At 45.7% G+C, this 27102-nt stretch overlaps 1 protein-coding gene and 1 long non-coding RNA gene across 9 annotated transcripts; one reads left to right on the top strand and one right to left on the bottom strand.

Moving 5' to 3' along the window:
* GPR62 (G protein-coupled receptor 62) lies at positions 1-26383 on the top strand. 7 transcript variants are annotated; one of them, XM_077325893.1, is made up of 4 exons: positions 55-108; positions 812-856; positions 22383-22474; positions 23791-26383. In XM_077325893.1, exon 4 carries the CDS (start codon positions 23899-23901, stop codon positions 25123-25125), a length of 1227 nt encoding a protein of 408 aa, XP_077182008.1. In that variant the 5' UTR covers positions 55-108; positions 812-856; positions 22383-22474; positions 23791-23898; the 3' UTR covers positions 25126-26383. The 7 variants fall into 7 exon arrangements, with proteins under 7 accessions (XP_077182011.1, XP_077182008.1, XP_077182012.1 ...); XM_077325891.1 differs by lacking the exons at positions 55-108; positions 812-856 and adding an exon at positions 21813-21901; XM_077325894.1 differs by lacking the exons at positions 55-108; positions 812-856 and adding an exon at positions 21813-21901 and having other exon boundaries at positions 22383-22501.
* Positions 12340-21746, bottom strand: LOC143832084 (uncharacterized). Of its 2 annotated transcripts, none has more exons than XR_013229083.1 (3): positions 21656-21746; positions 15337-15452; positions 12340-13133 (listed from the first exon to the last, which is right to left on the bottom strand). It is a non-coding gene; the product is annotated as an uncharacterized LOC143832084 (long non-coding RNA). The 2 variants fall into 2 exon arrangements; XR_013229084.1 differs by having other exon boundaries at positions 15337-15426; positions 21656-21716.
* Positions 26384-27102: the final 719 nt, after the last annotated feature.

Raw genomic sequence — 27102 nt, 5'->3', positions numbered from 1 at the left:
TGTTCCTGAACAAACTAGTGGCATTGGGTTATGTCATGGAGGTGGAAGCATCTCTCCTCTGCTACCCAAAGCACATACACGGTGGCTCTCCAGCTGCTGTAAATATAGGTAAGACGAGATATTTTTATTTCTTTTTAAACTTGGGTGCTCCAGAGTACACTAGTGTGTTTGCTGTATGCCATATCCTATTCCCTGTTTCTGACTTGATGCCAAGTAGGGATGTTACGATTTTGTTGATGATACTGCATTAATGACACAATTATTGAACTATATTGCATTGTAACATGCAATTTAAGTTCTCTGTAAACTGCCCTGAGCCGCAAGGGGCGGAGGTATAAAAACCTAAATAAATAAATGTCAGCCACAACATGGGACCTGGGGACTCCTTTGTTGGAACTGCAGTCAGCTAGTAATTTGGTGAAGTCAGCCTTAAAAGGCTCTTGTTATGCTGTTAAGATGCTAAACTGTGCCTATGTGCTCACTAGTTGCATTAAGTGGTCACTGGTGAGGTTGCAGTGGAAAAACCGCGAGCACATGCTCTGGGGATTCCTTTGTTTAAGATGGGCTCCTGCCCACTTCCTGCTTTTTCAGGAAGAGCAGCTCAGCGTGCTTTTTGCTGAAGCAAGCAAACAGCCACCATGAGGCTCAGCTCTCACCATCTGCTGATATGTGGGCATGTAGACTGCTTGCAGCCCAGCCAATGTGCTGCTTTTGTAACTAATCTTTAAGCTTATTGTACACTGCTTCTGAAGCAGATGAATATGATATATACCTGTAATCAATCTTTCCAGTAAAGATTACTCTCTTTTAGATCTCAAAAGCAATGTGAGTCTGGATCTGTGCCTCATCCACAAAGGTAACTAATAACTGCATATTTTCAAAATGCTCAGTTACTCTGCAGCTCTAAGTCTCTGGACTCAGGACCAAGCCAAATCCAAAAGTACCAACACCCTAGAATTATAGCTCATCTCCAGATTCCAGAGATCAACACTATGCCCCACTGATGTTCCATCCCCAAATATTGAGGAGTTTCCCAACCTGGATTTGGCAACCCTACCCCAGTGGCCAGGGGGACCTGGTAGCCCTATACCAAGAACCAAATCAAGCATGACTGTTGTGTGTCTACCTCTGTCTTTCATTTTTGTGAAAACAGATGCATCCCCAGCTTCAGATATAAATAGACAAGGCATGGAAATAGGTGGATGCTCCCCCCTGGCCTCCCCTAAAGTCTGGGATGCTCTTGTTCTCTTACATGTGCACCTTTAACTATATCTCTACAAGGACCAATGAAAACAGAAAATACCATACTAGATTTCATATCTCTAGAAATTGCTATAACTAACTGCCCAGGCAAATACTATGGTAGGAAGGGAACATGGGTTTTGTCTTTACCTAGCAAACTAAATGATATAAAACAATACTCTAGTAAACCACTTGCACCCCATTATGAAACAAAAAACAGTAGCTATCATAGGCACAAAACAAACCAAAATAAATATTGCATAGCAGCAAAACCCCCCAAAATAGTAATTATCAATAATTTAAGTTGAAAGGCAATAAAATTAAGTTGTAATAAAATATTCATCACCAAGGAAGGCTAGAGAAACATGAAAAGCCTTCTGAAACGAGGGGGGGGGACACCTATTTCCTTTGTTATGGTGGCAGCATGAGTGCCTGATGCTAGGGCTGTCAGCTCTGGATCAGGAAATTCCTACAGATTTCAGGGGTGGAGCCTGGAGAGGATGGTGTTTGGGGAGGGGATCAGTCAGTATAATACCATAGAGTTATCCAATTGCTCCAAAGCAGCAATTTTCTCTAGATGAACTGATCTCTGTTACCTGGAGATAAGTTGTAATTCTGGGAGGTCTCCAGGCCCTGCTTTGACTGTACCTGATGCACTTTCCTGACAGGGGCTTGCAGTGCTGGGACAACAGCTGAACAGGCCCTGTCCCACATGTTCACTCTCACCTGATGAAGACACCTGAAACTGACCTCAGAGCCTCAGCAGATCCATATGGGTGGAGGCACTCCTTATCCTAGTTCAAAGCCAGCATTTTGAATTAATTCCAGAAAGAAATAGGCAACAATTCTTCTGGAATTATTATTATTATTAATAATAATTATTATTATTGTTATTAGATTTATTTCCCACCACTCCCTAAGCAGCTCATGGGGGGTCACAGTGTCTTAAAACCCCATTAAAACTCCCATTAAAAGACATAAAACCATCACAACATGGTGGACGCAAAAAGAACCCCTTCCTACCCCCATTACTAGGGGGGGGTGAGAAGACGGGAGCCAGTCATGTTCCAGGAGCACAGGGGGGCAGTTGATGTTCCTCGCCGACCCCCGCCTCAACCATAGACCTGGTGGAAGATCTCCGTTTTGCAGGCCCTGCAGAATACTGAAAGAATGACCACAACTGTTAGACCAATCAAAGTTATTAAGACACCTGGATTTTGTCATCACCACCCCCTGCTTGCTTCTCAAGACCATTCCACACAACTTAAATGTAGCCGAAGTCTTACCTTTTGTAAACGCTATTAATTTAACGTTCCGCATGACGTCGTAAACAAACCAGAAAAATCCCGCCAAACTCCAGCAACAATCAGAATTTTATAGCGCTTAGGGGGAAATCCAGAAAAGTCGATTCCCCCTGAAAAAACTGCTACAGTTCTGAGCACAAGCCGCAACACATCAGCAAAAGACATATGGGTTCTCAAAATAGCGGTAGAAAGAATGTCCCTCCATAGCTCTCGCCCCTGAGCTTCCAGAGATGTGATCACCATTTTTTCCCCCTTAAACCAGCGAAAGCAATGAATAAGCGAGGCTTCTTCGGCTAAAGTCCCTCCACAGAAGTGCTTAACAGTAAAACAAAGCTCCCTTCTGCAATTGTCTTTAAAGTTTCCGAGCACAATACATCCCCCTGTTTGACACTGCCTGTAATTTCGGACAGAAATTGCACCCCTTGGGGGGGGGGATATATTTTTTTTACTTGAAGAGCATGTAAACGATTAAGCACCAGCTCCTACACCAGCAAAAAAGGTCTTTCTGAGACATTGAATGAAAAAAATATTCGTTGCTACTGGTGTTTTCAGGTTTTTAAAAAACAGTTTTTAGAGGGAAAGGGGCTTTTCAGGAGCACAAACACAACAGTTCATTGGCTGTTCTGTTTGATTGACGTCCAGGGGTGGGAAGAAGTGTGGAAAAATATTGCCTCCTTTGTTGTAATTCCAGCGAGACCGGAAACCTGTGGGGAATGAATAGACCGCTACTGGGACTTCAGTATTCCGCAAGAATTGAAGGTGTGCGGAATGAAGAAATTCCACTATTAAATATAGCGTTTCTGCATACTGCAAACATTTAGCAATATTGGTCATTGTGCGGAATGGTCCAAGGTATATCTCAAATGTAGAAATGGTAATTCTGTGAATTCTTGTAGGAGAAAGAACCTATCCTTACTTTAACAGAAAACAGGGTCAGAAGATTGGTGTTTATATTTTTTCATTTGAATCCTTGCTCAGATCTGTTGTGTAAATGCTCTTCTATTATTTTATTAAGCCATATTACAAATTGGAGGCTGCCAGTCTGATCTCTGTAATCATTCCACTCCCAATTCAGACATGCTTACCAGGGAGAAGCAAAGGGGAGGAACAAAGTGTGACCCCCTCCATTCCTGGAGTGCATATGAGAGCATCTGTTAGTCCCCACAGCAGCTAGAGAGACAGCCAAGTGGAAAATGCAATCATAGCAGAGCCTGGAAGTGGCAAAGCAGTAAAGAGTGCTAAAGTGCTAACTGTTTAGCAGGAGATGCTCTTCTAAGACTAGAAAGTGGCAGTGACCAATAGAAAATGGAAAAAGGAAATAAACAAATAGAAGCAGATGGGTCTGAGAGAGAGAGAGAGAAAAAAAGGAGATGGGTTAAAGAGGACCCAAGAAGGCTGGACAGCTTCTCTCCCACTTGTGCATGAATAGAGGGCCTTGAAAGAGCCCTTCTGCCACACAGGACATTCCAAAGTTGAAGGGAAGCTACTGAGAAGCCCTGCTCCTCACAGAGAACAGTTTACCCACGTTGGTATCTTAAGCAGAGCATCGTTTCAGTTTAGTGGAGATCTGCATGAAGTGACACTTTTTGAATTGAAGGTGTGTGGGATGACGAAATTCCACTATTAAATATAGCGTTTCTGCATACTGCAAACATTTAGCAACATTGGTCATTGTGCGGAATGGCCCAGAGATCTGAATTCAGGAGTAATCTGAGAATGGGAACTCAATCCTTCATGGAGATTTTCATAGAAAGGTCTCACGTGCTGTATCAACAATACACGCACGCACACGGCCCCATCCCCAAAGGCCAAGGGTATATACTTTTAGCTTCCAGCAATTCCACCTTCCAGAATCTGACATTCAAAAAAGTTGACTACAACATTGTCTGCATTCCCATCCACCCCTGCCAGTCAAACAGCCCACTAGAATAAGGCTACCAACCCAAAGTTTTTAAAAACAGCTGAGGTGTCCAGGATAACTAATTGCTTCCAATAAGGTAACCAATTTGATCTATTTAAATATTGCCACCATGCTTACAACAATATAAAGCTGTTAACAACAATCAGAAAAAAATACAATAGAAATAATCCAGCCAAACAAACAACAAACTATGTCTTAGGTGGTTCCTAAGTTTGTCAGCCTCCAGAGGATGGCTAGAGATCTCCTGGGACTACAACTAATTTCTATTAGGGTAATTGGTTAATATAGCACAGTTCTGCCCAGTCATAGAAGCATCATACTCCCAAGATGTGTACTGCAAAAAAAGGTAAACTTATTTTATTCAGGCTGCACTTAAAAGAAGAGAAAGAAGCCTAATCTAAAGAATACTTTCCCTAACAGAAATGGCCATCTTGTCTGGCATTATGTGGGTGGTTAGATATGTGTGTCCCCTTAGAAGCCATGTGCAAGGGGGGTGAGAGGCAAAAGCCAGAATTGTGGGGGGGAGGGGTCAGAAGGCAGTTCCCAGGTTAAGACAAGGAGACATTCAAGAAGATACACCTATACACAGTCAAGTGCTATAGTCGCCCCTCCCCCTTGCCAGGCATGCTGAGTCACTCACTCCAATAATCTCTGGGTGACAGAAGTCAGTTCCCCTGGAGAAAAAATCTTCTGACAAGGATTCTCGTACATGCACGCACAGGGAGAGAGATCCCTTCCCCCACACTCCTCCCTTGCCTCTCCCCCTTACCATTCACTTCCCCAATGTCCTCCCTCCCTCTCTCTCTCTCTCACACACACACACAAACACACACACACCTTCCCCCCCACTCCCCCTGCCCTCTCCTCACCTGTCACTTCCCTGACCTTGTTCCTGATCCCTCCCCCCTCTCAGACACACATACACATACCCAGTCTCACACAGCTTCCTCCATCCTTTCCCCCTCCTTATCTTCTGGGCCTCCCACGCTGCCTCTGCTGCTGTCCAAATTTCACCAAGGACAGGACCGAGCTGGGAAGTGAAGCGCCGCCACAAGCAGAGCTCCGAGAGCCAGGACTGGGCCTTGGAGTGCTATTGGCCGCATCAACCCATCTCCCTACTTCCTAGGCCTGCCCCGCTCTGTGGAGGGTGGGGCCAGACTGGGAAGCATGGTGCTGCCACAATCTACTAGTGCACTCCCTAAGGCGGGACAATGGATGTCACATCCATTATCATTTCCATTTGTGGGAACGCACTAGTAGATGTGTTCCACATCAAAAAGGCAGCTTTGGAAGATGAATGGCGTTCTACCCTGTTGAAGTCTCTCCCCTCCCCAAACCCTGCCGCCCTGAGGTCCACCCCCCAATATCTCCTGGTATTTCCCAACCCAGTGCTGGCACTCCTAGCTGTTCCTGAATTCAGCAGCTGGCTCATTCAAAGCCACAGGCTAAGAGTCACCATGGGCTAACAGCTAAAGGCCACTAATAGTTTGGGTTTCCTAACCAGGATGGATGCCTGAATGAGCAGGCCCACATAATGCACTTCATAACAGGATTGCTTGTATGTGCAAGGGGGCAGGAATAAGCCTGGTGTTATGGGTGGACAGTTTTCACCCCACCCACAATCTGGACACAGGAGTGTCTTGTAGTGGGAACTGCTCCAGCTGAACTGGTAAGCAAAAGTGTGATAGTTCATTGGGCTTTCTCTCTCAGACACAAGTATGGCTTCTGTCAGCTATACAGGTTATTTTACTCTCCTGTGAGGTAATAGCTTTCACTTGAGTTCCAAAGAGAAAGCAACAACTGTGGAATAACAGCAGCAATTAAAGCATTTTGGTTATGTAAATACTTCCTATGAGCCTTGAGGGATGTGACGCATCTCTGGATTGAACAGCCCTTCTTTACAGAGTCTACTCTGACATTTTACAGAGCCAATTTCACCAGCCATTGTTGTTGTGTGTTTTTTTTGTTTTTTGTTTTTAGTCTAAGCAATCATCCAGAATTAGGAGCTTCTGAGCTCTGAGACAGGGTATCCTGTACCTGAACCTTCCATAGCAGAAGGATAGTTAATCGCCCTTTCCCCTTGTACAAGTGAAATCTTCTCCTCAAATGGTGGAAACTGAGATGCCCCTGTAGAGACAGATGTACAGAGGTGAAGAACCTGCAGAACTTGCCCGCTCATGTGCTTTCTGCATTGTTTCTCCTTTCCATGAGGAGAGCTGGGTGACCAGAAAGAAAGGACAAAGCGCCTGTATCATGTAACAACTGTGTAGAAGAAGGAAATTTGGCATACAGTAAGCCAGGCAGCCACAGGAAAAGCTGCACCCACCAGAATCCTGTCTTCTGCACACTTGTTAAAGGCTCTGGGCCGTCTTTGTAGATGGTCACCAGAAAGGGAAAAGGTAATAGGACAGTTAGAATGAGGGTTGCCAATCCTACAGGCAATTCCCCAAAGTGGCAATGGGAGAAGAAAAAAAAATTAAATGCCAGTTCTGTTTTTTTTCCTGGGAATGATATCATATATCCCCAATGACTGCTCCCCTGTGCCCTACCGCCTTGTCTCCCACTTGTCACCAAGCCAAGTCTGGTCACCATATACTACCCAACAGGTCCCCTTAGGAACCGGCTTGGAGTAGTGGTTATGAGCAGCAGCTTCTACTCTGGAGAACTGGGTTTCCCACTCCTCCACATGCAGCCAGCTGGGTGACCTTGGGCCAGACACAGTTTTCTCAGAGCTCTCTCAGCCACACCTATCTCACAGAGTGTCTGTTGTGGGGAGATTTCTTCAGGCAGTTAAAAGCAAGGTGCAAAATACGCAGCTCTTCTTCTCTTCATGTCCTGTTCACCAGTTGCAAAAGAGGAGTCAATTTTTTAATGATCTAGTTTATCTGTTCAACAACCTGTTCACGGCTGTTCAGCAGGTTGCTTTGGTAACCTCTGTCCTAATCTCACAGCACAGGGCAGTTGTTTTTTTTCACACATGCATATTCTCACATGGGCCAGCTGAGTTCTACAACCTCCTGTCCTTGCTATATAACTGCCCCACTCAGCAGCCAGTTGATTAAATAATTAAAGCAGTCACAAATAAGCCTGAAATAAATGTTATGTCTTAATAAAATCCAACCATTTGTCATTGGTCTAGGTCCCTTGAGGTACTAATGACTTGTTATCAGTTTGAATTAGTAGCACCCATTTGGCAGATGTTTCCAGCTGTTTGGCATGAACCCAATAGGCTGGGTGAGTGGCTCATCCCAACACCTCCAAGCACAGCAAGTTTGACTGTCAAACACTTTTCTGACAAAATTTACAGGATCTGTATTAAATAAGCATGACCATTAAAAGTGGCCTTCCTAGAACTACTAAGAAAGTACATCGCTGATGAGAATCTGAACATAGGTTTCTCATTATCAAAGCTGAAAACCATCTAATGAAATCCAATGCTTGGGTACTATCCATAATGCTTAGGCACAAGACTGTAATAAAGATGGATAACAGCCTTTCCTCATAAATCTTGGACTTCAAGAAGGATGTGGACAGCATGTACAAAAGAGCGACAAAGATTATCAGTAGCCTGGAGACCTAGTCCTACAAGGAAAGGCTGTGGGGGATTTAGGAATGATCAGTCTGGAGAAGAGGAGATTGAGAGGGGACATGATTGCTCTTTTCCAGTATTTGAAAGACTATCACTTAGAGGAGGGCAGGGAGCTGTTCCTGTTGGCAGCAAAGGATGGGACTCACAATAATGAATTTACATTACAGTTGAAAAAGTGCTAGCTGGATATAGGGGTGGGGGGAAATTATAGTAAAAATAGCATTGACTGCCTAGAGAGATGGTGATTACTACTACTACTACTACTACTACTACTACTACTACTACTACTACTACTACTACTACTACTACTACTACTTCGATTTATAGCCCGCCACTCCCCTAAGGCTTGTGGCGGGTAACAACATATAAAAACCTATAAAACCCCTAATACATAAAAACATCCTACAAAAACAAATACACCGTCCAACCCAACCAACCCGACAGCAGCGGCATTCCCAGGGAGGTGACCAGGGAGCACTGCATATATAGCCCTGAGAGGGAAAGAGGGGTCCAATCTTACATGCACCGGCCTCAACCATAAGCCTGGTGGAAGAGCTACGTTTTGCAGGCGCTGCGGAAAGCTGGTAAATCCCGCAGGGTCCGCAGCACTTCCGGGACAAGACTATCCGCAAAAAAGCTCGCTAATGCCTCACAGCCAAGATCCAATCTCCTACTATTCTGGTGCCCATCCTCCAGGGCGGTCAAGGATCAAACTACCCTAAACAATTGGGCTGGGTGAGAGCTTGCGGACACAATTTCCATGGCAAAATACTCACGTTTTGCCGCTTTCACTGCCATCTCATACGCCCTCATAAGTGTGCAATAAGATGTTCTTGTGGCTTCGTTGCGAGTTTTCCGCCACACTCGTTCTAGTCGTCGCAATTCCCTCATCTTTGCCTGGAGCGCCCCGGTATGCCATGGCGACCATTTGAGTCGAGGGCAGAGAGGACGTCTAGAGGCAATCGTGTTGATAGCGTCTGCCAGGCGGGACTGCCAGTCCTCCACCATGGCGTCCAACGAATTGCCAGGAGGCATCGGGTCCCGCAGAGTAGCGATCCCCAACCTGTGGGCTGCGAACCACATGTGGTCCTTCGACTAATTGGAGGTGGGCCCCAAAGGACGCCTTCTCCCCCCCCCCCCGCCCTTTACTTCATTTCCCCCCCCCCGGCCCTTTACAACACACTTTGGGTGTGATTGTCTCCCATCACTCCCAGATGGGACTATCTCGTTGCAGAGAAACAAGCTCAGGGTTCCCATTGATTTGTCATTGTCATGAGTTAAAATTTCCATGAAAATAAAATGTTCCTTATGGTCATTGTTGTTGCATGTCTGTATCTTATTTTGAAGGGATGTTTAAACATTACCATAGTGATCAGAGAGCCTTAGGGCAGTGGTTGAGAGTAGAGGAGTAAACTACCCCCCCACCAGGCCTCAGTAAAAGGCGCTGAGTGGTCCCCGGTGATAAAAAGGTTGGGGACCACTGCCGCAGAGCATTCCGGAATCCAATAGGATCCATTTTCTCCACGGGCAGACTAAAATATGTCCACCGCCCAACTGGGGGAGGGGGAGGGGTGGGGACTTGAGCCGGGCCTGTAGGGCATAGTGGCCTGATCACGGAATGGCCCAGGCCACATCCAGACTCACCTCTATCCCCGCACCAAAGATCAGGTTGAGGGTATGGTTGGCGTGATGTGTAGGCTCAGAAACAAATTGCGAGAGCCCCAGTGTCGCCATGGCCGACACTAGATCCGAGCCACTAGATGGCCTGTAGGGCTTCTTCCAACTCTATGATTCTTTGACACCCCCCCCCCCGTATAAATGCTAAGACTGTGGTGTTGTTGGCCAATGGAGAAGCTACTTGGGGGCTGCAGAGTCAGCCTGTCCTTGAGGGGGCTGGACTCCCCCTGAAGGAGCAAGTTTGTAGCATGGGGGTGCTACTAGATTCTAGCCTGAGGTTGGAGGCTCAGGTCTCCTCTGTGGCATACAATGCTTTATCAGCACCTGCTGGTTCACTAGCTACAGCCGGTCCCCCAAAGTGTGATCGGGCCACAAGTGATCCATGGTCAGACCACTTCCCAATTAGACGCTGTTGTGTCAGGGCTTGGGAACGAACCAGGGTCAGCCCTGGTTAGTACTTAGATAGGAGCCTGCCAAGGAAGGCCAGAGTTGCAACACAGAGGCAGGAAATGGGCAACCACCTCTTTTCCTCTCTTAACTTGAAAACACTATGGGGCAGGTGTAAATCAACTGCAAACTGATGGCACTTTCCACCACCCACCACCAATGTGCTCTACTAGGGGCTGCCTTTAAAAACTGTCTGGAAACTTCAAGTGGTCCGAAATGCAGTGGCCAGGCTATAGTCAGGGGTTGGTACAGGGATTATATTACCCCTGCTGAAAGATGTGTACCACTTACCCACCTGTCTTGGGACACAATTCAAAGGGCTGGGTGTTACCTTTAAAGTTCTTGTTGCCTTTAAGGCTCGGGGTCAGGGTACCCGAAGGACTGCTTCCTCCTGTAGTGTCCAGTCTACTAATTGAGATCTGCCTCTCAAAGCCTTGCCCTAAGCCCCTACCTTCAGAGGTGAGGTAAATAGCAAATAGAGAGAGGGTATTTCTGTGGTGGTACTTTACCTTAAATGGACTCCGGGGAGTCTGCCACCCAGAGCTGCCATTTCCTGCATTGGAACCGACTTGGGGTCACTAATGCCCATGTAGACTGGGGATGGGAGGCAATGATCTGGCATTAGCAGCTCAAGTACATTTTATGTTTCACAAATAGTTAATTTCCACATTACATATAGTGTGTTTATTTTTTCTGTGGTGAATAGTCCTGCAGTCCTTCAAAAACTACTCAGGTTTGGAGATAATACATGGTAGGATTCCAAGTAGTCTGGGGTAGCACTACCATTAGTCCAGCTGCTCAGTGTGACATCACCACACCTCGCCCCCATTAGGCCTTGGGTTTTGGAGGATGGGGACCTAGCAGTGGGTGTCATGCACTTTCTTTTGAAGCCTCTTCATTACCGAGTGCTTTGCAAACATTTCATTAACTGGACAAACAGAAAGGTCTGGAGGAAAAATGCTTTCTTACATGTACTACTAGAAAGCAGAAGGGGGAAATGTAGGCAAATGCTTTTACAACAAACCTTGTCCCTAAGGGGAGACTGAGAGGCATGAATGTCTAATGGAAGGGGATGAGAGAAATTTCTTTTAGTAGTGTTATATTGGTGATGTAGCAATGTACTGGTACAATCTAAGGGGAATAGTTTATGGGAGGAGCTCTGGCTCAATTGAAGAGCATCTGATTGCATGCAGAAGATCATAGGTTTGATCCCCAGCATTTCCAGTTGAAAGACCAATAGTCTCTTTGATAGACAACTGATGTACCTGTTTGTCTACTGATGACCTTTCTGACTACTTTTTGTCTGCTCTAGGTACTTTTTTCAAGCTCCGTCTAGCTTGGGCTTTAAAGAGTCAGAATATGGCAGACACGGATTGGGAAGAGAACTCCATTTGAAGGTTCCATGCTACAGGTCTTGGCCACACGTAAAATACATTTTGGCAATGGTGGCAACATCAATCAAACATCAGCCCATATATAGTCATATACCCAATAAATGTTCAACAAATATTAACTAATATTTTAATTACCCCACTCATTTGGGAAACCCTTCCAGAGCTGTCAAGAAACCCCAGGGTTGCATGAAGCCCCAGAGGGTTGGACCAGAACCAATGGGTTGAAATTAATTCAAAAGAATTTTCGGCTAAACCTCCAGAAAAAGTTCCTGACAGAGTATTTCTTTGGTAAAATAGACTTCCTCTGGAAGTGGCAGGTTCTCCTTTGGAAATTTTAAAGGAGAGGCTAGACAGCCATCTGACAAAAATGCTGATTCTGTGAATTTAGGCAGATTGTGGGTGGGTGGGCAGAAGGGATTGTGTCAGTGCTTGGCTCTTGTGGCCCTTCCTTGCATGCCCAGGGAAATGCTGATTGCCATTTTAGGGACGAAAGGCAAATTTCCTCCAGGCTTGACTGACCAGGGATTCTGTTTTTTTTTGGGGGGGGGCATCATCTGGGTATGGAATTGGGGTCACTGTGGCTGGGCAGAAACTTGAGTTTCCTGCATTCTTCAGGGGGTTGGACTAGATGACCCTGGAGGTCCCTTCCAATCCTATGACTCTAACTGTAATTCAGTGAGTTACAGCCTCTGTACATGGAAGTTCAATTAATTCTGGTAATTGATAACTATTACTAGACAGTAGTCATTATTTTGTTTGTTTGTTTGTTTATTTATAGCATTTATATACTGCCCTCCCCTGCGTTTTGCAGGGCAGTGTGACTATGGCTTCACGAGACTCAAATCATTGCTGGTGGAAACCTTTCTACTGTTGGTCACTTATGATTCCCCTGAAAAGCATACATCAGATTCATTGGGGGGGGGGGATTTGATCTTGTCCCCCTGCCTTCACTGGCTGGAATATTTCTGTGAGAATGCCAGGAATGCCTGAGACTTTGAGAAAGAGCTCTGGGTGTACAACCAAAAGAAAGCCCATTGATCACTTCCCTGATTTGTAGAGAGAGTACCTTATGACGTCCAGGCTATACTACAAGCCAAACACTATAACATTGTTGCCAAGAAAGAGCCAGCATGCATTTGATGTGTTAATTCATGCAAATATATGCTCATTTATAATTGCCCACACTTAGCTCTGAAGATGTGTGCGTGCGTGTGTGCAGGCACATGACTAGCAATGTATAGATTAAAACTGGTCTGTAATTTTTTTTAATTGGCTAGGTGGAAACTTTGCATTTATCATTGCAGGCCTAAGTGAACTGACAGGGTGATGCCTTAGCTCTGCATTCACTGTGGAGGGTGGGGGGAAGACCTTTAAAGATTGCTGCTTTTCCGCTCTTGAAGTAATGCATGCTCCATCTGAACAGGCCAGTCCTCTCCCTGGCAGAGAAGAATCCTTGCAGGGAGGCTTCAGAGTCTCCCACCCCTCTCAATTGCAGTGTGAACGCAGGGTCATCGGTGTGCATCACGGCGAGAGTGTCTTAGGACCCAGTAGAATTCTCTCTGTGAATGACAGACAGTGCTTTAAAAGGCCGGGCAGAGCCCAGATGTGACAGCCTGTGCCATCCACAGTGAGGGAGCCAGCCAGCAGTGGCTGCTGCAGCAGCCCCCCAGCTACATCCCAGGTGTGGAGAATCTAACGGTGCCATCCGGGTGGGCAACGCCTTCCCTGGGATGTTGTGTATCTCAGCATCCTCCTCCTCCTCCTCTCAGTGCTGCATGAGCTTCAGGAGGCAATAGCTGCCCGTGCCTGGGCTCTCTTCTCAGTACAGCAGGAAAGGACTTTGATTCCACAAACAAAGCAGGTCATTGTAAATGGGACAATAGTCGCCGCTTTTTGTCGAACTGGTACAAAAGCAAGGAGGGCATCCCTGGCTGGCTGTCCAGGGAGGGAAAGGCACACTGAAACATGGAGCATTGCTGAGGCTGTCTTGGTTAGCATGAAGGGGCCCATCTACCCATGCAGGGAAGTTATGATGAACTTGCTGGCCGGGAGGAGAACACAGCTGGGGCAGCTGCTGTTGGCTGCTGAAGACCCTCCGGGTGCTCTGGAACTGGGTGAGTGACTTATTTGCGGGAGTTTCTGGGGAGGAGGGTGCCAATAGCAATGGGATGGTGCTACAAGTCCGGAGAAAGTGCAGTGCAGCTCCTTTCAGCTGAATGGGCCCAGGTCTTTCATGCAAAGCCCTGTCCTTGCTTCAAGACTGGGATGCATTAGGGTGTGGTGTTCCAGAAAGGGCTGGGAACCGGGAACACTCTTGTTCAAAAGGCACCCAGCACACCTTTGGTCGAAACAGGGGTTTGAAATTTGGTCGCCTGGTTCAGAAAGGGACAGCTCTCACTGACTTGAATGCCAAGAAGGGAACAAATGCTGTGATGGAGACTGACTCATCACGGCAAACTGAGGAGGGCAACCGGGGACTGTTTAGCTTGGTAAAAAAGAGTTTGCATTCTAAAAATACAATTTCTTTGTACAGTAGTTTCCTTTAGTTGAACAAATGGGGAGCTCTAATTAAGCTCAACCTTAACTTTGCCGTTAAGGCTGTCAAGGAAAAGGGCACAATGGAGAATGGAAATTAGGGCTCTGGGGACACAGCTGCTTTTCTAGAAGTTATGAAGGTCTCTCTGATTGGGAAGCCACAGTTATGGTTGCTGCTGGTCATCAAAAAACCTCCCAGGGCAGGTGCTTGATTTTAGGCAGTATACCTCTGGGCCAGAATGTAGCAAACAACTGTAGGGAAAGGCAACCCCGGGCATGTGTGCCAGATAGAGGCAGATCACACTCTTTTACTATGCAGGCAGAACCATAGATCTGCCCAGACCACCAAGAAGGCTAGAGCAGCGCTGCAAGAACATGTGACAAAGAAGAAGACTTTTTCGGTACCCAAAGCAGCTTACAATCACCTTTCCCTTCCTCTCCCCACAGCAGACACCTTGTGAGGTAGTGTGGGGCTGAGAAAGCTCTAAGAGATCAGCTTTGCAAGAACAGCTCTCAAAGAACTATGACTGTCCCCAGGTCACCCAGCTAGTTGCTCTCCAGCTAGTTGCTCTCCAGATTTGAGGTCACTGCTCTTTAACCACTTTAATTATAGGAGAAGGTGATGAGCATGTCTTCTGGCCATCATGTCCCACACTTGTACAAAGCACCAGTGGAATCCAAGGTGAGATCCTGAGATACTGGCAGCTTCTAGTTCCAGGTGCGTCTGGCCAATTATAATCCCTTCTCTTCCCCCAACTTTGCTGCCCCAACAGTAGGTGTCATGGTGCTAGGCACCTGGGCCTTCCTCTGGGCTATGTGCTTTAAAGCTCTGCTTCTGAGCTCCCTAGAAGTATCAGGCTGGCTATTGTGGGGAACAGGATGCTAGATTTGATAGGCTTTGATCAGATCCAGCAAACTTCTCTTGATTAAGTATATTTTTATATCCTATCCTAATTACTATTAATTTTTATGGCTTTTAGTTTTTGTATATTATCTATATGGGTCAAATTGACAATAAATTTACCACTGGTGATATAAAAGATATTGGTACAAAACTTATTTCTTAGAAAACAGGCAATAAAAAGAAGAGTTCTAATAGAAGAAGAAATGGGGCTTACTGCTATCAAAAAAGCTAGAGTACAGACGGATAAAAGCAATTTTATTATTAGCTGGCTCTCTCCTGGTTTGTTGGAGTTACATTTCCCCCTCTTCCTCAACACTCCTTACCTTCTCTTTGGAGTGCAGCTCTGCTACCCTTCTCCCAGCATGATTCTGAGTTCCATTTTATTGTATCTTCTTATGTGAATTTTCTTGTTCCTTTGTGTAAGACATAATTTTCTTACCTTATAACCACCAGAAGAGAAAAGCTTATAAGGTTTCTGAATTTAAATTCCCATTGGTCCACTTGGTGGCAGTTCACAAAAACTTTGAGACTATAACTCCATCTCCTTTTACCACAGAAGAGGCAAGCTGTTTTTTGTTTGAAATTTAAATAAAACAAGTTGCCTCTTCAGCAAGTGGTGGAAATGTCAATGAAAGCTCTAGGTCTTCACCATTTAATTCTCTTGTTTGTATTTGATCAGGGACTACCACCATTAACATGGCTCTGAGGCCTCCTTATATGCACAGTCAGCAACACAGGAGCTACTTTCATGCGTGACAGTCTCATGTAGTGTGTGAGCACATGTAAGCAATGGAACCATGTGCACAGGGCCAGCTGCATAAGGGGTTCCATATAACGCTGTTGTTCCCATGTGGCTCCTCATGCATCATGTAGGAGTGGCTCCCATACTGCTGGTTGTACATAGGAAGGCAGTCTCCCAAGTAACTACACATAGAGATAGAATCATACTGGATGCCATGAATTTTTTTAGCCACAAGGCCAAGACTTTTTTTTTGTCAGAGAGGCTTTTAGTGAAATGGTTTTCTATTAACCTTGCCAGATCTTTCCTGGAAGGTAAGGTGGGAGACTATAGGAGGAGTTATTCCATTCTTTCTACTTTTGTAGAAGGTAAGGTAGCAGCCCTGCACTGGCAACCCTTGGGACTTGGGAGGTGGGGGGGGCAGAACAATTGGGGTTTCATTGACACTACAACATCACTTCTGGTGCGTAGCCAGAAGTGAGAACAACACTATGTTGGGGCTTCCAGCTTCACTCCAGAAGCAAGGCTGTGATGCTGGTACGACGCTAACTGTCCAGACTGCCCCACCCCTTTTATCCTGTGGTTATTTATTAATTACTTATTTCTTGTATGGCTTGTGTGTAATGTAGTCAGGAGATCTGAGGACTGTCTGGCTGCCAGGCAAGGGAGGTTCAGAGGTGGTTTGCCATTTTCTGCCTCTGCATCATGACAACCTAGTGTTCTTTGGAGGAACTACCACCCAAATCCTTGGAAGTCTCCCATCCAAATACTAGCAAGGGTTGTCCCTGCTTAGCTTCTGAGATCTGACAAGGTCAGGGTTGCCTGGATTATCCAGGGCATCCTTCTTCCTGTGATAGGAAAGAGAATGGAATTATTCCTCCTGTGGTCTGGATGATAGAGGGATTCACAGTGACTTGCCACATTAAACTAATTTACAAAGGAGGACAGTGAGAATAAACCTGCAGTTAGGGCCACTGGGAATAGGAGACAAGATTAGGGGTGGCCAGGTCACCCTCAGAGTCTGAGGAGCTAAGCAAGGTACCACTGATGTGTGGCTATAAATCCAGCAGTTCATTTGTTGAGAGGGAGTAAAGGAGGATAGTGTGGTTGGATCCATCACTGTTTATCTTTACCTTACCTACTTAACAGGATTTTGGGTGTGATTCAAGGTGAAGTACTATGCGAACTGACCTGATTTCTTTGGAGGAAGAGTGGGATGTAATTGTGAGGGAGGGACAGGTGGAGAAATGGTATGGACAAGGAATTAGAAAAGTATGGCTTTGGGAGAAAAGAAACGGATATGATGGAGAGAAAGAATAACACATCAAGATGGTGGTCTAGAAGAAACACTCAGACTGTGGCAATGTTGTCAGCGGATAACTTTGAGCCCAGAAGATGCTACGTGTTGTCAGATGAACTGTGAGAACTTTTTACATGGAACCAGGTAGCTATTTTTTCATATTAGCAAGGTACGCCCCTAAGGAAGTATCAGAGAAAGAAGCTAGGTTGGGGACCACTGATCTAAATAGCACATGTTCTACAGTCTCCAGCTCTCCAGAATTGCAGGGGCAGACTCTTTCAGCTCTAGGGATTTCTTAGGGATCTGTAAGAAAAACCTTTCCCTAGAACAGCCAACTTGATCTGAGGCCATTTCCTCTGCAGAGTTTACCATTCCCCATGTTCTTGGTGCCAGGCACTGACTAGCTACTCTTGTGGTGTTATGGGATCAGAAGAGGCCAGGCACTAGGAACAAGGCACCGGGTAAAGGGCTTTCCAGAGCTGTTTGTTTCTGCCCAGACAACTTGGTGCTTTATCCTGCCTTCCCATGTGGTTGGAACTTGGAAGGTGTCAGTCTTAGAACTCCCACTCTCTGTGTGTAGGAACCTGGAATTCCTAACCCTTTCAAATACATGGGGAAACAGTAGGGTGGCCTCCAGGTGGGACCTGGGGATCCCCCAGAATTACATCTCAGCTCCAGACTATAAAAATCAGTTTCCCTAGAGCAGGAGTAGTCAACCTGTGGTCCTCCAGATGTCCATGGACTACAATTCCCATGAGCCCCTGCCAGCAAATGCTGGCAGGGGCTCATGGGAATTGTAGTCCATGGACATCAGGAGGACCACAGGTTGACTACTCCTGCCCTAGAGTAAGCAGCTGCTTTGGAGGGTGGACTCTGTGGCACCGTGCCCCACTGAGATCCCTGTCCTCCCCAGGTTCCCCCCCAGATCTGGAGGAGTGTCCCAACATGGCCCTGGCAACCCTGAGCCCTCTATCCCCCACTGGTAGCCGGAAGGACCTGGCAACTCTGGAGAACAGTGTTGCTCCAAAAATGCATTGGGGGGGGGGATTTTTCTCTTCTTTTGTTACACCAAAAGCCTTGAAAGACTCCAGGCATGAAATGAGCACTCTGGCAAGCATGCCACCTGTGGCTGTGGTCATCCAAACATTAGGTCTTAGAACAGGAGTGGTTAGTCTTGGCTTCTCCACTTCTGTCTGGCCCCTGCAGCTCTGCCCCCATCATAATGTCGCCCCTCTCCTTCATTTCCCTTTTCCGGCTGGGTGCAGCACGGGGTGAGCAGCGACTCCCATGGCTCTTTGAACTACGAGAGATAAAGGAGGGTCTGGGGAGAAATTAACAACTTCCCTGCTTTTGCTTTGAGCTTTGTCCCGTTTCTACGAGTATCAGCCCCGCAGTGGGGAAAGCTCTCCAAAGGGCAGGTGTTCCCTGCAGGGGGATTCCCAGGGAAGATGCAGGATTGTGCAATGGGCCCAGCTATTAAAGGTCAAGCAGAAACTGTTTGACTGTTTTGTTGCTGGGGTGCATCTCCTACATGTCCAGAGCCCTTTTCAACAACTGGGGGGTTGCCCAGGCAACTCAATCTAAGGCGGAATCTACTGCTGTTACTAGGGAAGGGAGGAGGAAGAGAGAAAGTGTCCCATGCTTTTCATGAGAATGCTCCTGTTGATCACAACACCCACCATCTCATGCCTCTTCTGCATAGGGGAGAGGAATTGTAGCCTTCTCCTGTGTGTCTCTGTTTAAAATGGAAGCATGCTGGTGATTTTAGAGAGGGAGAGAGTGGGAGCATGAATATAACTGTCAGCAAGCCAACCTGCTTCCCTGAATGTCTAAAAACCTGTGCTATAACTATGAGACAGTCTGCACCCCTCTCAGTGGCAGAGCACATGCTTGAAATGCTGAGGCTTCAGTACCCCTTGTTGCCTCCGGTTAGAATTAGGAAAGGCCTCTTGTGCATTTCTGCTGATCCCTTCCTCCTGCAAGAGACCCTCTGTTTTCCCCAAGCAATTGCTGCGGAGTCCCCTATCCTCCAGAAGCAGCACTTCAGGAGGCTTGAGGACAATCATTGGGGTGGGGGGAATCAGTAAAAATCCTTCCCCCCTCCTTGAGCCCATAAAAATCTAGACAGGATCCAAGCCAATCTTTTATTTATCTATTTATAGCCTTTCTTACTTCCATGCATCATGGGATTTCAAGGCTGCACAAACAAATTCTCAGGTAACATCTCAGGCACTGGCCAGGTGCAGACTTCCTTTAGTTTGGGAAGTAGAATTAGGCCCCCTCCAACAGTACCCAACTTCCTCTTTGCCTACATTCTTGTGCATGTCTGTCTGTTTTGGTGCAACACCGCATGATTATAAAGTTGCATTTTTCTTCAGACTAAAGCACATAGTGAAATGTGCTTTTTGGACTGCAAAGAACTAAAAAGAAACAGAAAATGCTCTTGTTCATTAATGTCCGAAGGATACGTAATATGAAGGACACTTTTGAACGGCCTTGTTTCTGAACTGCCTTGGCGAGAGCTGCCTTTTTTCCTGGCAGTGCTGCTGCACTCAGCTTTCCCTTCTTGGTTTCCTGTCCTCCAAAGAGCACTGGGGTATACTTTGCAGATGTATGCCTGACAGACACACCAACCAACCATAAAAGTAAGCCTGTGTTTACATAACACAGCATCATTCACTGCTGACTAATCTTCCATGCACAGCACTTCCCCTGGTCACACTGTGGCCCTGATGGTTTCATGCTGTACAAGGGGGTAAGGAGCACTGCTTGGCCAAGTCTTTCCAGCAGCTGGGTGTTAGCCTGAGGGGAACAACAAATCTTTTGCTTGTACCCTCTCAGGGGGTGACAGGAGTGAGATATCCTCCTCTAATACCCTTCCCCAAGCCTGACACACTCACCCAGAGGTCAAATCTTCACTCACAGAGCCTGCAAGGCAATAAGGGCTACCTTATGGTCTGGGATGGGCAGCTGGTCCTTTCGTACTCTTCCCTCTCCATTGCAAATGGATTGGCCACCCACTTTGCTTTGAAGAGTAGAAGGTGATTTGTTTGTTTTGGGGATTGTTTGTTTTGGTTTGTTGTCATCAATTCACAGCTGCCTTATAGCGACTCCTGGTGGGGATTTTAAGGAAAGAGAGGTTCAGGGGTGTTTTGCCATTGCCTCCCTCTGCACAGCCACCCTGGTATTCCTTGGTCTCCCATCCAAGTACTGACCAGGACCCACCCTGCTTAGGTCCCAAGATTTGATGAGATTTGGCTTAGCCAGGGCTATCTAGAAGAGGACTAAAAGCTAAGTAAAGAAAGGACAGTACACGAACACACACACATGCACACACATGGCAAGGGGAGAGATTTCTCTGTGTGTGATGATCCCTCAGCTCCTCTGAAAGCAGTTCTGGGAGAGAGTCTATTCATTTACGTGTAAAGTAGGGGAGTCAGTTTTTTTTTATTTATTTATATACTGCTGCATTCCATTCAGACTCAGGGTGGCTCACATTAAAATGATAAAAACCCAGGCAACCCAGTATAACCCCATTGAAACCTGTTAAAAATTAACATTAAACAATGGACATTACAAAGATGGTGATACAGAGTTCTCCCCAACCCTCTCTCTTTGTCCAACTATAGGGTACCAAGAGCTCTTTCTCACTGGGAGCAAGGGTTCTGATTTACCAGTGCGAAGGGATCCACCAATGGAGACTCCAGGACCCACCAAGACCTCAACCATACACCTGGTGGAAGAGCTCCATCTTACAGGCCCTGTGGAAAGCCTTCAGGGAGCTCATTCCACCAGGTTGGTGCCAGGGACAAAAAGGCTAGGTGAACATCCCGGGAGCTCGGGACAACTAAGCAAGTTCATACCCACAGAGCATAGGGCCTTGCGGGGGGCATAAGGACATAGGTGGTCCTGCAGATAAGTAGGACCCAAGCTGCGTATAGCCTTAAAGGTTAACCTTTAAGGTTAAGGTTAAAGGTTAATATCAATACCTTGAACTTGATCCAGAAACAGACTGGTAACCAATGAAGCTGATGAAGAAACGGCTGAATATGGGCCCTCCAAGGTGTCCCGATGAGGACCCAAGCAGCCGCATTTTGTACCAGCTGCAATTTCCGGGTCAAAGCCAAGGGTAAGCCAGTGTAGAGTGAGTTACAGAAGTCTAACCTGGAAGTGACCATTGCATGGATCAAAGTTAGAATACATGACTGATGGTAGCTATCCTGCCTCTTACATGGCTATGCTGAATGCAGGTATTTCCCTTCCACCTTGGCCTCCATGAGAATTTGAATTGCCTTTTGAACAGGGGTGCTTTCTTCCTACTTCTCTGAACATTGGGGAGGTAGAATCTTTTAAATAAGAGGTACATTTGTGGAGAATTTCATCCCCATTGGTTAGGATCCCCCCCCCCCAGGTTTCAGACGGAAATATGCTTCAAGCCAATGGGAACCAATGAGAACTTTATCCAAATGCTGTTAACCATTCTGAAGATAATGATACTAAAGAAGACGAGTGAATGTAACAAACACCGTGAACCAAACCCCAATACAATTCAGTCCAGGGAAATAAAACCTGTAGCAAGGATTGAGGAAGTCATTCTACTTACCTGATGCGGAGTACTGCTCCCACTAGAGACACCTTCTGAGGAAGATTCCTCTCCCCCCGGGGGAGGGGGGGGCAAATTCAGTTCAGGCTGATTCAGTATCTCCTGGATTAATTTCTGCCTCTGCGTAAGCAGTGATTTCATAATGCAGGCTTGTTAGGTTTCATTTTCTTTCTTTTGCATTTAAAGAGGCTGGTCCTGGGAGCGTGAAAGCAATGACAAACCTCTCCTTCCCATCACAGGCTTAAGGTGGGATCAAAATGTGGATGGAGGGGCTACTTTTCATTGCATTTAAGATGAGGGTTAACCACAGGTTCCAGTGCTGCATGCTTGCATATTTCCCATGCTGCTTGGCTAATCAGGCCACTTTTGAATGCTGCCCGCTTGACTGGGATCTCAAATTCATTCCTGTTTGACAAGTCTGCGTCTTCCACAAATGCCAAGGTTGATTTTGGGGTCCCCTATACCACCACCCAGGGCTGGAATACTTTCTTTGACTCAGCTGACAAAATGTTGATGCATATTAGCATCCTCAAAGGGAAACTTGAGACAAGCTGAAAAGCCGTATATCAAAAATTAATGAAAGTTATAGTTGCAAATAGTAATGAGAGCCAGGGTTACTGTGGAGAACTGGCATTGGGGGAATTGAGAACTAAAAGGTTTGGTTCAAGGGACTGTGTTGCCTGGGAGAAGTAGAATGAAAGTATTTGTGTTGTTTGTACCAATACAGGTATACTTAATCTGGTGCCTTTGATCCCTGCATTTTGCACCCAGCATTCTGAGGTAGATGCTAACAGGGACTGACAACTGAGCAAGAATCAGGTACCTGCTCCAGGCTTTACCAATATGGTAACTTCCCTTCCACACATACTACATTGTATTTATCATACTGATGTAATCTACCCTACTCTCTCAGTATAGAGCTAAAGGACCAAACAAGGATACCAGGAATCTCCCATACACAAATACCCCTAGTGCAATGAGGCTGTAGTTTTCACTGTTCGGTTTGGGAGTCTTCAAAATAAAATCTTATTTCTTATGATGCTTCAGCATAATGTGGTAGCTGTCCTCTGAAATCTAAGAACAGCATCCATCATATTCTAGTCCTTGGGCAAACCTGGTCCACTGAAGGTATAAATATATGATACACTGTTTACAGGCATGTTGAGAAAACTTGCATCCATACATGTACTGATGGACTACACATAAGTTTCTGCAATAGGAAAAGTAGCAGATCTCCTGGGCCATTTCAGGTTGGGGCAATGGTATGGGGATGGGAAGGTGTAAGCCCCCTTTCCTTGTTTGTCACAGTCCCAGTCCAAATTGGCCCCCACATGCCTAAGAATCGAAGTTTCAGTTGGAAACTCACAGAACACTCCTGCCTGACAAGACCCAGGATGGACTTGGAGAAATACCCAAGAGCAGTTAGGCTCTGATCCACCATGAAAGTCACTGTGTGACCCTGGGACAGTTTTATCTTTCAGTCTAACCTACCTGACAGAGTTGCTTTGAGGATGAAATCCAGGAAGGGAGAATGCTGCTGTAAACTATTTAGAGCAGGTTTTCTCAACCAGGCTTTCATGAAACCCTGGGGTTTCCTGATGGCCCTGGAAGGGTTTCCACCATCATGGGTGGGAATTAATTTTTAATATATTTTTTTTATATTTGTTAAACATTTACTGGGTAGTATGACTATAGAGGGTCATGTAGAAACACCCACCCACCCCAAAGTGGCCAATGATAGTCCTGGAGAGATTGGGATGGGGAGAAGCCCCAGGTGGGCATGTACACAGCTATGCTTCCCAATTTTAGTTGGGATGATTGTACCACTTCTGGGATTTCTTGAAACCTGAAGAATATTGTAGGGGGTTCTCAATGGTAAAATATTTGAGAAACAGTGATTCAGAGAGCCATGCAGTGTGCACTTTTTAAAAGAAAGCATATCAAGATGACCAAAATTTAGTGCCAAGAAAAGCTGGATTTTGGAGTATGTATATGTCATGCTGAAACATTTCCCAAGATAACCCATATATTTCCACAGCAGTTTCCATATTGCTGTTAGGTTAGAATTACATGTGCTACTAGCACATTCCATTTCTCATTTACTAAGTTTTACTCATCTTTTTTTCTCTCTGTAGGAATGAAGAACTACCAAAGATGGTGGCTGTGACAAAAAGCACACCTATCCACTGGCAGTTCATTCTGCCAAGAAGGCAAAGATCACTTTGAAATCAACCTCAGGGACAATGCCCAACAGAACGCAGATTAATTCTAGCCAAGGACGTGATATATTCTTTTCAATGGAAGTGTCCCAGTTCCAAGAGGCCATTGGCCTTTTCTTCATGGTCATGCTAAGTGTCATTGCTTTGGTAGCCAACACAGCAGTCATGGTTGTTATCCTCAAGACACCTTTGCTAAGGAAGTTTATCTTTGTTTGCCATCTCTGCCTAGTAGATCTGTTGTCCGCCATTTTTGTCATGCCACTGGGGATCATCTCCAGCTCCACTTGCTTCAACAGAGTCTTATATAGCATTGCTGAATGCCAGACATTAATCTTCCTGAATGTCTGTTTCATCAGCGCTTCCATCCTCACCATCTCCGTCATCAGTGTGGAACGGTATTACTACATTGTTCATCCCATGAGATATGAAGTCAAGATGACAACTGGACTGGGAGTCACAGTTGTGGCATTCATTTGGATTAAGTCCATCTTGGTTGCTGCTTTGGCCCTGGTAGGCTGGCCTCAAGACAACGGTGCCAGCAGTGCCAGCAAATGCACTGTCTACTGGAGCCCTGGAGCCCACAAGAAGATATTTGTGATTATCTTCAGCACTCTCTGCTTCATTTTGCCCACCTTAATCATCTTTGCAGTCTATGGCAGCATCTATAAAGTGGCCCGGATAGCTTCCCTCCAACATATCCCTGCCCCATCCTGGACTGCCACACCCAGGCAAAGATCGGACTCCATTCACAGCCAAGTCACCATCATCACAACCAGGAATGTGCCTCCCAGGCTGTCACCTGAACGTTTGTTTGGTGGGAATAAAGCTGCCCTGACACTGGTCTTGATTGTAGGGCAGTTCCTCTGCTGCTGGCTGCCATTCTTTTCCTTCCATCTTCATTGCTCCATGAACTCTCACTCTATGAACCCTGGCTATGGTGAGATTGTTGTGACCTGGCTTGCCTATTCTTCTTTTGCTATCAACCCTTTTTTCTATGGGTTGCTGAACCGCCAAATCAGGGAAGAGTTAGCCAAGCTGGGGCGACACTGCCTCAATAAGCCTCTGAGTCAAGAATTGTGTCTCTCCAGCCCAGAGGGATCCATCCAGGAGAACTTCCTACAGTTCCTACAGAGGACCAGTTGCACAGCAGAGACCCGTTCCAGTTTTATTAATTCCAGCCCCAGGAATACTTTGGACCAGACTGCAATGGGGTTCAGAATTCCAGGCCAAATCCCAGAAGAAACCAGCTGAGAAAAGGAAAGCGGGTTTAGGCCATTTCATCTTTTCCCACCTGGCCCCAAGTTAAAAGAAGGAGAAGAGGCTCCATGCACTGAAAGAACTAATCAAGCCTCCTTTATTGGAGGAGTTGGTAGTTCCTTTTCTTATAGGTATGGAAGTAAATGTAATGAAAATCGATTGTCCTTCTGCTGAGATCAGAGATAGTATTAGGCAGCCATAGCCAGCCACCTGGAACAGTGCCATATGTAGCAGCACTTTTAACGAGATTTGCAGACAGTACTTTGTAAGAAAGAGCATAATGAGTGAGGACCTTTCTAGACAACCTCCAGAGTGCTTGTATATTGTAAGCACTAAAGTGCTGTTAGCCTCAAGCCAGCACTATTGTTGCTATATCTTCCCCCACTCTGTAATGGAAGGGAGCAATGGCCGGATTTCCCCCCAGCATGATTGGGGGGGGGGGATGCTCTGGTGCCAGAAAGGAGTGAACAGATGCTTGAAAATGAGCATTGTAAACTCATCGAAGTAATACAGATAGGGAAGGAGAGATTTGTAGCATTCATCCAGGTACTTATGGTGAGCATCCATAGCCCACACAATCCACTGTTACAATAATTGTGGTTGCCAGGGGAAACTGGACTTTACCAGCAAATCAACAGTGCAAGGAATATTTGATTCCTCTAGCAACTAAGGGTTAGGTGAGGAAATGTTATCATATTCAGACATTGGATATCCGCTACATATTCCCTTTGCAAGAGTGGTTTTGTCTGAAAAGAGACTAACGTATGGTGATCCCATATCTTTCTGTACTGCAGAGAGGTCCCCCCCCGCCCCCCATGTTTAGCTGCAAGTGGAGTTTGGGTTCCATATAGTACAATATATTTCTCTTAATAATCTGTTCCTATGAGCAAGGTCACCTACTATATGTCACTTGGAAGGAAGTTCCCTTCAGTAAAGGTTCTGTTTCTCTTCCTTTATTTTCAGTCAAATTAATTACTTCTGGATCTCAGGGCATGAAAATGATCATTTTAAAAATAGCAGTGGCTTTCACTGTCTACAAACTTAAAAACAGTACTTGAGCCTCCCCTCAAAGATTTGACATTTACAACTGATCTGCAACGACAAATAGTAAATCAGTCATCTTATGATAGAAACAGGAATTAATCAGGAGGGAAGGAGAAGGTAAGGGAAATGTAAATGGACAAGAGTCCTAAGAAACTGCACTGATACTTCTGTTGTTGACAGTTTTTAAAAAGTATGCATTTGGTTGAAATATTTATATCTCTACTTTCCTATTTAACCCAAAACAGTTTACACACATTACCCTAAGACCAAGAAGTACAAACTGAAAACATGATATAAAATATAATATAAAGCCACAAGATCCAAACACAGTAATAAACAATGCACTGATTGCCCATTAAACAATGACTTCATGCCTGCTTGGGCCTTTTCTTGATATCACCTATTTAAAAAGAACAAACTGAGATCCCTCAGAAAAGACTGTTCCATGTTGGTTTGCAGTAGAAGAGCTCATTTTGAATCCAGAGGCACCATAGAAACCACCAAAATGTGTGTGTGTGTGGGGGGGGGTATGTTTTTCAGTCAAAGCTCCCTACTGTGAGGAATGCATAAGTGTGGTCCTTTTTATATGTCAAAAATGTTTAAAAACTACAGGAAATACTAGTGGCCAATAACATTATCGGGACTAACTGTTAAAACTGAGAGAACAAATAATGGTAATTCCAGACCAAATGGCTAGTGGTAATATAGCAATTTCCTATATTATAAGGCAGATGGTATGAGCCTCTTGTGGCGCAGAGTGGTAAGGCAGCCGTCTGAAAGCTTTGCCCATGAGGCTGGGAGTTCAATCCCAGCAGCCGGCTCAAGGTTGACTCAGCCTTCCATCCTTCCGAGGTCGGTAAAATGAGTACCCAGCTTGCTGGGGAGTAAACGGTAATGACTGGGGAAGGCACTGGCAAACCACCCCAT

This window comes from Paroedura picta, chromosome 3 (genome assembly GCF_049243985.1).
Source record: "Paroedura picta isolate Pp20150507F chromosome 3, Ppicta_v3.0, whole genome shotgun sequence".
Lineage (NCBI taxonomy): Eukaryota > Metazoa > Chordata > Lepidosauria > Squamata > Gekkonidae > Paroedura > Paroedura picta.
The sequence above is the reverse complement of the archived record's forward strand: the minus strand, read 5'-3'. Positions and strand labels throughout refer to the sequence as shown.